At 50.8% G+C, this 12,443-nt stretch overlaps 2 protein-coding genes across 2 annotated transcripts; both read left to right on the plus strand.

Moving 5' to 3' along the window:
• Positions 1-233: 233 nt before the first annotated feature.
• Positions 234-3,869, plus strand: LOC308181549 (feather keratin Cos1-1/Cos1-3/Cos2-1-like). The gene is made up of 2 exons (XM_080564939.1): positions 234-1,297; positions 1,678-3,869. The coding sequence occupies exons 1-2, from the start codon at positions 1,199-1,201 to the stop codon at positions 2,002-2,004; spliced, it is 426 nt and encodes a 141-aa protein (XP_080421065.1). The 5' UTR covers positions 234-1,198; the 3' UTR covers positions 2,005-3,869.
• Positions 3,870-11,352: 7,483 nt separating this feature from the next.
• LOC308181571 (feather keratin Cos2-3-like) lies at positions 11,353-12,443 on the plus strand. The gene has a single exon (XM_080564959.1). The coding sequence runs from the start codon at positions 11,753-11,755 to the stop codon at positions 12,056-12,058; it is 306 nt and encodes a 101-aa protein (XP_080421085.1). The 5' UTR covers positions 11,353-11,752; the 3' UTR covers positions 12,059-12,443.

The raw sequence follows: 12,443 nt of genomic DNA on the forward strand, positions 1-12,443 counted from the left end.
CAAAACAATATACCTCAGGCTCCCTGGCTCTTTGAGGTGTATTTGGTCATCTGTTGGCAGAAACCTGACACAGCCTTGAAGGCTTGGCAGGGACAGTAGCAGTCTGCAGGGCCTGCGGGGTTGTTCCTTCAGGCGTCCCTGAGAGTCAGAGCCTTCAGACATCCCGAGAGGGCTTTGGGGCCAAACACAGTGCTGGCAGGCAGGTGCAGGCAAGGCAGGCAAGGAAAGGGGGAGGTGGTAGAGGAGACACAGGTATCAAGGAAAGAGACTCACAAGTGTATGGCTGGCAGATATTGTTGTCCAATAAAAAGATTGGATTCAGTATGTGGTATGCAGTGAGCCAATCCACACACTAGGTCAAGGGATTGTTTATTTCAGAGTTGCACAAGTCTGGGTATGCAGTGGCTTCCCTCAAAAGCTGGCAAGCATAAGGCCTTTCCATGCCACTCTTTATACAATCCCTTCACAGTATATTTACATGTTTGTACAATCCCATAGCCTCTGATTGGTTACATAATTAGCATAGCGCTAACATGTCAAAGTCATTCTGCTTATCCTCAGAGACTGGCTGTGATAAGGGAATCTGCTGGAGTGCCCCATGCCCAGCTGTTCTGCTGGGTGTCATGACAGAAATAAGCTTCCTTCACATTAGGATCCTCTTCTTATTCTGTCTTACAAAAACAGACACTAAATTACCCCTGTGTCCTTGTTTATTTTGTTTATTTTGTTTGTTTTTTTGTTTGTTTGATTTGTTTTGTTTTTTGAGATCCATAAAGGGCCCTGCACAAACTTTCCCCACAAACGGGTATTCCCGTATGAGAGCAGGAGGAGGCAAAACATGTTAGAAGGTTTTCCCTGAGGGCAGTGTTTGGTGGGATAGGGTCACAACCTGGGAGCTGGGCCACCTCTGGGAAAAACAGCTTCAAAGAGCCCCTAAGGAGTCACCCAGGCTGATATCACTTGCCTTTACTGGACCCTTCCAGCATGTGAGCTGAGTCTTCTGCCCACACTGACTTGTGTTGCGCGGAAATACTTGGGCCTCCCTACCTGCCACTCAAAAGTTGCCTTAATTGAGGAATGGGCATAAAGCAGGAAATGAAAAACATCATCACAGGAAGGAAACACACAGCCCATATCATTAACTGGGATGTTTTGCATTCAAGAGGAGCTTGTCAGAAAATAACCACAGCTTCAAGGGATGCCTCTGGACATCGGGCAGCTAAGGCCCACTATAAAAGCCAGCCCAGCTCCGTGCTCCCTCATCCACTTCTCTGGCCTTCTCCTCCTTAGGAACCAGGTGAGTGTGAAGCCCCTTCTTGTCCCTCTCATTCTCCAGAAGGGAGTCTCAGCTCTATGGACCTCTTAGCTGCAATCAGCTCTGTTCCATGCCAAATCTTGGGGCTGCTGGTAGTGGGAGAGGGAAGTGGGGAGAAGGTTTGTCATGGAAAGAGGATGGACGTGTACTACAATGGCTTCTTGGCTAGAACCTCAGCTGTAGCCAGATAGTCCCTGGTGGCTTTTTTTAGGCCCTGTCAGGATGACGCCAAGAAGCCCTCGCACATCCCTGCACAGCCTCCAGCTCTCAGCATGGCCTGTGCCTTGGTTCCCTCTCGGTGTGGTGACACGCTGCTCCTCATGCATCCCCATGTTCTGCTTCCTCCCTACCCTCTCTCCCAGGTGAACCTCCTGCCCCCAGACATGTCCTGCTACGACCAGTGCCGGCCGTGCCTGCCGTGCCAGCCCTGTGGCCCGACCCCGCTGGCCAGCAGCTGCAACGAGCCCTGCGTCAGGCAGTGCCAGAACTCCACCGTCGTCATTGAGCCCTCTCCCGTGGTGGTGACCCTGCCCGGCCCCATCCTCAGCTCCTTCCCGCAGAACACCGTTGTGGGATCCTCCACCTCTGCTGCCGTTGGCAGCATCCTCAGCTGTGATGGAGTCCCCATCAACTCTGGGTGCTGTGACCTCTCTTGTATTGCCAGCCGCTACTGTTGCCGCCCCTGCTAAAGATGTCAGACTCTTTCCCAGACCAGGACCCCAGGAACTCAGGACATGATGCTGGACAGAAAAACTGAACTTTTTGCTGTTGTTTTAAGAGAAGCTGACCGTCTTTGGCTTGTCCTGTAATGACAGACAGGAAGGGGACAGCCTGGGTTCTCTGACAACACAGCCAATGTCTACCTTTCCTGTTGTCCACTTACTCACTCTTTTTCTCTGCTTTTCCTTGTTACCCTCTGCTTTCTGTGAGGCCCCCAGAAACCAGCCTGGATTGACCTGCAAGCCTCTCTCCGTTTGTGGGCCAGGTAGATGGATGCCCTGTGGGAACTGCGCTGTAGGAGAAGCTGAAAAACTTTTGTCTGTTCCTCCTGCTCCCCGCTCCCAGGGCCTCTTCTTTCAGTCACCTCATTCCCCTCCTGAGAATCAATAAATGTTTGCAGCATCCCTGAATGTGTCCTGGTCTGGTCTTTCCATCTGCATAGAGATGGCCAAGGAGAAAGCTACTGTTTCGGTGGGAATTAGCTGCAGGTGCTGCCTCACTCCTCTGTGCATCAGGGTGTGGGGCACATTGCAGTGATTCATCTTTCAGTCACTGTCTCTTGAAGCTGAGGAAGACATCCAGTTTCTCCACAGCCAATGGCCACCAGTCCTTGACTTGTGACATCTCTCCCTAGGCATGTTCCCTTGACTTTGGAGGCCCCAGTTCTTCGGGGAAGAGTGTTCATCTTGCTTTGGGTGGAGCTGTGCTGGGGATGGGGACTCAGACAAAGATGTTCCCAAAAGATGGCAGGAACTGGGAATGGGTAATTGTCTTGGGGATGGCCCTCTGTCTCTACTCCGCTTTCCCCTCTCCTCCACCACCTGATCATGAGCAGCACGTCTGGGCATGAATAGCAGGTACAGCTTGCCTGTGCAGTCCTATCACCCCTGAGCACAGCATCTGGCATGGCCCAGCTGTTGCCAAGATCTATAGTGCTGAGGGGATTCACAAGTTCGTGCTGCTACCAGGTACAGGGGTGCACTCAATCTCATCATCTATGTCACTGATGAAGATATTGAAAAGCACCAGTCCCAAGACAGACCCCTGAGGGACACCACTCATCAGCAGTGTCCATCTGAATATAGAACCGTTGACTACTACCCTCTGGGTGTGGCCATCATGCCAATTCTTTATCCATCAGATAGTCCACCCTTCAAATCCATATCTTTCCAATTAAGAGATTAGGATGTCATGTAGGACTGTGTCAAAGTCCTTACAGAAATCCAAGTAGATGACATCAGTCTTCCCATGTTATTTCATCATAGAAGGCCACCCAATTGGTCAGGCATAAATTTACCCTTGTTGAAGCCATGCTAGCTGTCCTGGATCACCTCCTTGTCCTGCATGTGCCTTAATATTTCCTCCAGAAGGATTCCACCTTATCACCAATCAGAAGACTGAGGCAAAGAAGTTAAGTACCTCTGCCTTCTACACATCTGTCATTACCAGTTCTTCGTCTTCATTTGTCAGAGGCGCTACACTTACCTTAGTCTTTCTTTTTTGTCCAATGTACCTGTAGAACCCCTTATTGTTATCATTTGCATCCCTTGCCAAGTTTAGTTCTGTCTTGGCTTTCCTCATCCCATCCCCACACATCTGGACAGAGCTTCTGTACTCTTCCCAGGGGACACAGTCCTGTTTCCACCATCTGTACATTTCCTTCTTTTGCCTGTTTGACCAGCACATCTTTATTCAACCATGCTGGTTTCCTAACTTCTTGCTTGATTTATTACACATGGGAATAAAGAGCTCTTGCACTCCAAGGAAAACATCCTTAAAGAGTTGCCAGTTCTGATCAGATCCTCTGTCCCTAAGGACCGTGTCCCATGGGATATCATCCACTAGATCTTTTAACAGCTGTAAGTTTCTTCTTCAGAGGTTCAGGGTCCTGACTTTGCTCTTTGCCAGGCCCGTATCCCTCAAGATCACAGACTCTACCTGGGCATGGTCACCGCAACCTAGGCTTCCTCCAATCTTAACCTCTTTTATGAGCTCTTCTACACTGGTGAGCACCAGGTCCAGTAACACTTCTCCTTTGATTTGTTTCTCTAGTACCTGGACGAGGGAGTTTTCCTCAATGGACTCCACGTGTCTCCTGGATTGCTTACTGCCTGCCATGTGGCTTTCCCAGCAAATATTCATGTGGTTGAAATCTCCCAGGAGGATGAGAGCCTGTCAGCACGATGTTTCCTGTAGTTGGTGCAAGAAGGCCTCTTCAACAGACTTTTCTTGATAAGGCAGCCTGTAGTAGACCCCAACCACAAGATGCCCTTAGTTGGTCCAGTCCTTAATTTTTACTCACAGGCTTTCAACCTGCTCATGGCTTTATCTTAGGGGGAACTCTTCACAATCTATCCATTTCCTAACATAGAGGGCAACACCCCCACCCTTCCTTACCTGCCTGTCTCTCCTGTAAAGCTTGTAGCCCTCCATTCCAATGTTCCAGCTGTGTGATTCACAGAATCACAGAATCACAGAATCACAGAATCACAGAATGTTAGGGATTGGAAGGGACCTTGAAAGATCATTTAGTCCAATTCCCCTGCCAGAGCAGGAACACCTAGATCACATCACAAAGGAATGCGTCCAGGTGGCTTTTGAATGTGTCCAGAGAAGGAGACTCCACAACCCCCCTGGGCAGCCTGTTCCAGTGTTCTGTCAACCTCACCGTGAAGAAGTTTCTTCTCGTATTTAAGCAGACCCACCTATGTTCCAGCTTGCACCCATTGCACCTTGTCCTATCATTAGATGTCACTGAGAAGAGTCTGGCTCCATCCTCCTGACACTCACCCTTTACATATTTATAAACATTAATAATGTCACCCCTCAGTCTCCTCTCCTCCAAGCTAAAGAGACCCAGCTCCCTCAGCCTTTCCTCATAAGGGAGATGCTCCACTCCCTTAATCATCCTCGTGGCTCTGAGCTGGACTCTCTCAAGCAGTTTCCTGTCCTTCTTGAACTGAGGGGCCCAGAACTGGATGCAATATTCCAGATGTGGTCTCACCAGGGCAGAGTAGAGGGGGAGAAGAACCTCTCAATCTACTAACCACACCCCTTCTAATATGCCCCAGGATGCCATTGGCCTTCTTGGCCACAAGGGCACAGTGCTGGCTCATTGTCATCCTGCTGTCCATCAGGACCCCTAGGTCCCTTTCCCTTACGCTGCTCTCCAGCAGGTCAGTTCCCAACTTATACTGGTGTCTGGAGTTGTTCTTGCCCAGACACAGAACTCTACACTTGCCTTTGTTATATTTCATTAAATTTCTCCACACCCAACTCTCCAGCTTGTCTAGGTCCCACTGGATGGCAGCATAGCCTTCGAGCGTGCCGGCCACTCCTCCCAGTTTAGTGTCATCAGCAAAGTTGCTGACACTGCACTCTATTCCCTCATCTGAGTTGTTGATGAATGTACTGAATAATACTGGTCCCAGTACTGACCCCTGAGAGACTCTGCTAGATACAGGCCTCCAAGTAGACTCTGTCCCACTGACCACAACTCTCTGGCTTCTTCCCTTCAGCCTGTTCACAGTCCACCTCACTACCCAATCATCCAGACCACACTTCCTTAGTTTAGCTGTGAGGATGCTGTGGGAGACTGTCAGATGCTTTACAATCGAGATAGAGCATGTCCACTGCTTCACCATCATCTATCCACCTGGTTATGTCTTCATAAAGGCTATCAGGTTGGTCAAGCATGAATTCCCCTTGGTGAAGCCATGTTGACTGCCCCTAATGACCCTTTTGTCCTTGATAAGCCTAGAGACAACACCAAGGATAAGTTGTTCCATCACCTTTTCATAGATGGAGGTGAGGCTGGCCAGTCTATAGTTACCCAGGTCCTCCTTCTTGACCTGTTTGAAGACTGGAGTGACATTTGCTTTCCTCCAGTCCTCAGGCACCTCTCCCGTTACCCACAACTTACCAAAGATGATGGAGAGTGGCTTAGCAATTATTTCCACCAGCTCCCTCAGCACCCGCAGGTGCATCCCAGCAGGACCCATGGATTTGTGGATGTCCAGCTTACTTAATCAGTCCTTAACCCAATCCTCATCAACCAAGGCAAACTCCTTATTTATTCTGACTTCCTCTGGGGCCTCCGGGGTACCCAGAAGAATAAAATACTTGAAGAAGCCCTTTCTGTTGTCCTTGACTCCTCTTGCAAGGTTTAATTCTAAGGAGGCCTTAGTTGCCTCCCTACATTCTCTGACAACAGTCTTATATTCCTCCCAAGTGGCCAGCCCCTCCTTCCACGATCTGTAAACTCTCCTCTTCAACTTGAGTTTGCCCAGCAGTTCCAGGTTTAACAATGTAGGTCTCCTGGCTCTCTTTCTTGACTTCCAACCTGTTGGGATGCTCTCATCTTAAGCTTGGAAGTAACAGTCCTTGAATTCTAACCAACTATCTTGGGCCCCTTTAACTTCAAGTACCCTGTCCCATGGAATTCCCCCTAGCAATTGCTTGGAAAGGCCAAAGTTGGCTCTACTGAAGTCCAGGGTTGCAATTCTGCTGGGTATTCTGTTCGTGACAGATGAGATCTTGAACTCTACCATCTCATGGTCGCTGCAACCAAGGCTGCCCCCAACCTTCACCACTTCAACCAGCCCCTCCTTGTTAGTGAGGACAAGATCCAGCAGCCCTCCTCTCCTAGTTGGCACATCCACCATTTGCATCAGGAAGTTATCATCAATGCACTGGAGGAACTGCGGGTGGCTGGCTGAGTAGGCCTTCCAGCAAATGTCAGGGTAGGTGAAATCCCCCCCTTTAACCAGGGCCTGTAATTGCGAGGCTGCTCTTGGCTGCATGTAGAAATCCTCGTCAACTTCCTCATCCTGATCTGTTGGCCTGTAATAGACACCCTCAGCAGTATCACCCATGCCAGCCTGTCCCTTAATTCTCACCCACAGACTCTCAACTCGCTCCTCATCCACCCTTGGACAGTACTCAATATATTGTAGTTGCTCTCTCACATAAAGAGCTACTCCGACACCTTGCCTTGATGGTCTGCCTTTCCTGAGAAGGACATAACCATCCATGACCACATTCCAGTCATGTGAGCTGTCCCACCATGTCTCTGTAATTCCCACCAGATCATAATCTCCTGACCAAACACGGATTTCTAACTCCTCCTGCTTATTCCCCATGCTGTGTTCGTTGGTGTACAGGCACTTCAGCGTGTGAGCTGAGCATGCCAATTTAACCCTAGGAAGGTTGGAGGCTGCCCGGTCTTCCTCAATGCTATAATGCTGCCCCACCGGTGCAAGCCCAGCTACATCCCCATCTCCCTCCAAATCTAGTTTAAAGCTCTCCAAATGAGCCCTGCTAATTCCTGTCCCAGAACCCTTTTGCCTCTATGAGATAAACCTTTCTTGCATATTACTGTCAGGCTTATTGTCTTATAAAACCAGCCATTGTCTAAGAACCCATAGCCCTGCCTGTAGCACCAGTCACATAGCCAAGCATTTATGGACTGGATCCTTCTATTATGTCGTACGTCATCACCTGAGAATGGAAGGAGAGAGGAGAAAATAACTTGCGCTCCAGACTCCTTCACCAACCATCCAAAGGCCTTTAAGTCTTTCTTCATTCCCCTCAGACTATGGGATGCAGCTTTCTCCCCACTTATCTGGAAGATCAGAAGCGAGTAGTAGTCTGTTGAGTACACCAGGTTGGGGAGTGTCCTGGTGACATCTGGCTCCAGATAGACTGCAGATATCCCTATGATGAGGGTCAACTCCACATATTGGGCCCTCTGTTCCTCTCAGAAAGGAATCTCCTACTACAGTTACCCTTCTTTTTTTCTTTTTGGAGTCAGTCTTGAGGTGTGGTGTCAACTGCCTTTTTCTATGTGACCTCATAGGCAGGCCTTCCACCACATCCTTGCCTACCTCTCCTTCAAGATCCAGGGCATCAAACCTATTATGGAGGGGTACCTGGGGAAGATAGGGAGGAAGGGAAGGGGGGTGCCCACAAAGCCAAACTGGAACTCACTTCCAACCCTCCTCTTCTTTTTGGTCCCCTCCCTCTGCCCAACAGTGACAGGGCAGGGGCTCCACTACACTCTGGGTGACATCCCCCTGGCATCCTTCTCTCTGGCACACCAGGGAGTTACTCCACCAATCAATCTCCTGCTTACACTCCCTGACACTTCTGAGTCTCTCCACCTCCACCTTGAGCTCAGCCACCATGGTGAGAAGACTTTCCCCCTGAGAACAGGCAGTTTCCTCGCTGCCCTCCCTTGGCAGTGGCAGGCTCAGGCACTCCCTGCAGCCAGAGGCCTGAACAGCTATGTCTCTAGGCAGGCCCTCCATCTGGGTTGCCACAGCCTTTTTGGATTGAGCTCACTACCTAGTGGACACCATGGTAGGTTCGTAATCTCGCAGACTGTCGATAGTTGGTGCAGAGCTCCTGCTCCTTGCCACACCAGCTGCTCACCAGTGCACATGTGCTGATGGCCCCTCCCTCTTCATGGTGGGCAGCAGGGTGTCCCTGTCCTCCTGGAGGCTTTTTCTAGGCAGAGGGTGTGGGAGTAGTCACCATTGTCCTGGCAATTCCCACTCCCTGTCAGCCTCTCTCTCGAGAGCTGGCGGTGCTGCCTGGTTGTGCCGCTGTCCCGGGTCACTGCTGGTGAAGCAAGGGTTCAAAATGCCCCTGTAACTCGTAATTAGTTGCTGCGGCTGGGCCAGCTCCAAAGCAGCTGACCTCGACTACTGAGGGCTAGTTCCTGCTTTCAGCCAATTAAATCTCCCGCTGTTGCACTGATTGCCCTGATTTATCCCACCATGTTTCTGTGATAGCAATTAGATCATAGTTTTCTAATCGCACTGTGGCTTCCAACTCCTGCTTGTTTCCCATGCTACGTGCATTAGTATACAAGCATTTCAGGGACCTGATATGCTTACTTTTCATGTCGCATGTGTATGTATAAGAAAATTCAGCTGTATTTCATTCAACTTAGCCCCTTGTAGGGCAGACTAGAAGACCTTGTGGGGCCTCACTAGCATGCAGTTCCCAAAAATTGTCATGTAGTCCCCTAGCTTATCACTGGTGGGCCTGGTTTTGTCTCTTTCCCAATTCAAATCTAGTTTAAACCCCTATCAATCAGCCCTGCTAACTCCTGGACAAAAATCCTTTCCCTCCTCAGAGAAGGGTGCTCCCCACCAGGAGTTGGTAGTCCTGGTGTCATGACACCAAGATGACACTATAGGCCCTGGGACCAGCTGGACACATGCCTAGGGTCAGGTGAATTATGTGCACACTAGCACATACCAAGAATGCATACACATTTCACACACAGATCCATGGACACATGCAAACATGCATGTGCACGCATGCACATATAGTTCTATATACACCCTGACAAATGCAGGTGCAAACTGCATGCACAGGAACACGAGGCCATGCATCTGTGCACATGCAGACATCAGGTACACGTGCACTCAGTGCCTCTAATGGGTTCACAAGGGCTTTGCCACACACATGTGCACACACATTCCTGGCACAGTAGAGGCAGAGGCCAAGGGGAGCTGACAGAGGAGATGCTGGGGACCTTTCTGGCAGGGCAGGGCTGTGCACTCTGAGCAGGACAAGGCTCCAGAGGAGAGGACAGCACAGTGTGGGGATGCGCAGGGACGACCCAGAGAGAGGAGTCCAAGGATGTCAACCCATTTCTCCAGAGGGCAGCTTTAATGGAAAGAGATTGAAAACCCCGCAGTAGAGCCCACCTGTCTGGAAGCCCACCCCATGGGACTGCTGGAGTAAGTTGGGAGAGAGGGAAAAAGGAAGACATGGCACGTCCACATACAGGAAAGCCCTCAGGTGACCAGGCAAGGATTGCAGGGCTGGGAACAGCTGGGCCCCTTCCTGTTACCACAGTCACAAACAACGCCACCACAGTGCCCCAGGCCATCATCACTTGTCTGTACTGGACCCATCTGGTGCTTGAGCCAAGTCCTCTGCCACCGCAGAATCAGTCCTGACCCAGAAATCCTGGGGCCTCTCCATCCCAGCACTCTGAAGGAGCCTTTAAGAGGGAACGGGTGTGGCATAAGCCAGGAAATGAAAAGACAGTGTAGAGGGGGAAACAGCCCCACAGCCCATGTAATAACTGGGAGGTTTTCCATTCATCACGAGCACCCTAGAAAATTATCACTTCTGTGGAGGCTACCTCTGGGCCTGGAGCAGTAAAGGGTCACCAGAAAAGCCAGCTGAGATCCTTGACTCCCTCGTCTTCTTATTCTTGGGAACCCAGTGTATCTGAAGCCCTTTCCCCATATCCTTTTCCAGTAATATCGATACATGTTGTGCTAGGTATTGGCGATGGTGGTCATGAGAGGTCACAGTCAGGAGAGGTGTGATTCAGAGACAATGTGGGACCTGCCTGAGTAGGATTTTCACCTAAGAGAGAGGCAGCAGCCTTGTTGGTCATGACCACACTTTTCAGATCACGTCTGGATGAAGACATTTTACTCCTCACATGTCCCTGTGCTCTGCTTCCTCCCTGCCCTCTCTCCCAGTTGCACCTCCTGCCCCAAAACATGTCCGGCTACGACCAGTGCCTGCTGTGCCAAGCCCTGAAGCCCAACCCCACTGTCAGCAGCTGCAATGAGCCCTGCAGCAGGCAGTGCCAGTGTCACTCCACTGTCATCATCCAAACCTCTTCTGTGATATTGGCTCTGACAGGCCCCATCCTCAGCTCACAGACTGCACAGAGAAAGGCAGGGTTGAAAAGGGAAAGAATATAAATTCTGGAGGGCAGAGTAAATGGGGATGGGATCAAAAGCCAGTAGAACAAATCACACACCCGGGGAGGCAACAAGAGACCAAGAGAGAATTAAATAGGGAAGGAAAGGGAAGGATGTGACATGTCCTCATGAACAGGAGTCCTTCAGAAACCAACTGAAGCTTGTGGGAGCTTCTTCCCGAGTATGGCACTTCAAACAGTCCCAACAAAGTGACCCAGACACACATCACCTGACTGCTCAAGGCACATCTATCACTTGAGTCTTCTGCCTTTACTAATGCATTCCTGCCCTAGAAATCCTTAGGCCTTTCATCCCAGCACTCCGAAGAATCCTTCACTGGGGCATGGGCAAGACCTAAATCTGGAAATGAAAAGGTAGAAGTGCAGCAAACCAACACACAGCCCATACATATTATTAGTTGGGATAGTTTGCATTCAAGATGAGCTTGATAAAAAATTATTACCTTTGTTAAGGGTGGTTCATGGCCTATGGCAATGAAGGACCAGTATAAAGAGCAGCCCAGCTCCCTGCTCTCCCATCCAGTTCTCTCACCTCCTCCTCCTCGGGAACCAGGTGAGTCTGAAGCCCTCTCTCCTCCTCTTCCAAAGTGGAAGGGATCTTGCATCAATAGACATCTCATCTGATGGTGGTTCAGTGCTATGCTGGGCCTTGGAGTTCCTTGCCATGGGAGAGGGGTGGATACAGAAACTCTGTGTAGACAGAGGCTGGGACATGGGGCTGAGGCGGCTTTTGGTTTATGTACTATGCAAGAGTGTTCCTGGGCCAGGCTGCTCTTTGAAGGGCCCTGTCAGGACAAAGCGATGAAGACCATGTGCCTCCTGGCACAGCCTCCACCTCCACCCTCAGCAGTTGCCTTGGCTCTTTTGTGATGGGGTAACCAGGCTGGTAAATCACCTGCCCATGTGCTCTACTTCCTCCCTGTCCTCTTTCCCAGGCGCATCTCCTGCCCCCAGACATGTCCTGCTACGACCAGTGCCTGCCATGCAGGCCCTGTGGCCCGACTCCACTGGCCAGCAGCTGCAACGAGCCCTGCGTCAGGCAGTGCCAGAACTCCACCGTCGTCATTGAACCCTCTCCCGTGGTGGTGACCCTGCCCGGCCCCATCCTCAGCTCCTTCCCGCAGAACACCGTTGTGGGATCCTCCACCTCTGCTGCCGTTGGCAGCATCCTCAGCTGTGACGGAGTCCCCATCAACTCCGGCTGCTGTGACCTCTCAGGCATTTCCAGCCGCTACTGTGGCAGAAGGTGCCTGCCGTGCTAAAGAAGCCAGTGGCCATGGCCCTGGGGTTCTTCTCTCCGGGATTACGAACATGGTGCTACACAAAGGAGGAATCTTCAGGCCATTGCTTGCAGACTGACTGACCTTTCTCAGCTCCTCTGGCACATGCTGGCAGGAAGGGGCCAGCCTGCCCTTTCTGAAAACATGGCCCATGCCTCTCCTTCCATCCCTCCACCTACCTCCTTCTCTCCCTTTTCTTTGTGCTCTTCTCCCTTGGGCTGTGGGGCTTCTCAGAGCCAGCGTTCTCACTGCAGTAACAGCAGACACATGCCCTGTATGAACTCTGCCATGGGCAAGGGAAGCTGCCTCTCAGTTGGCCCTGGTGATCCCTGCACTGAAGGGTCTCAGCTCAGAGGGACCTCCTTTT

Source organism: Anser brachyrhynchus, assembly GCF_964034855.1.
Source record: "Anser brachyrhynchus genome assembly, chromosome: 22".
Lineage (NCBI taxonomy): Eukaryota > Metazoa > Chordata > Aves > Anseriformes > Anatidae > Anser > Anser brachyrhynchus.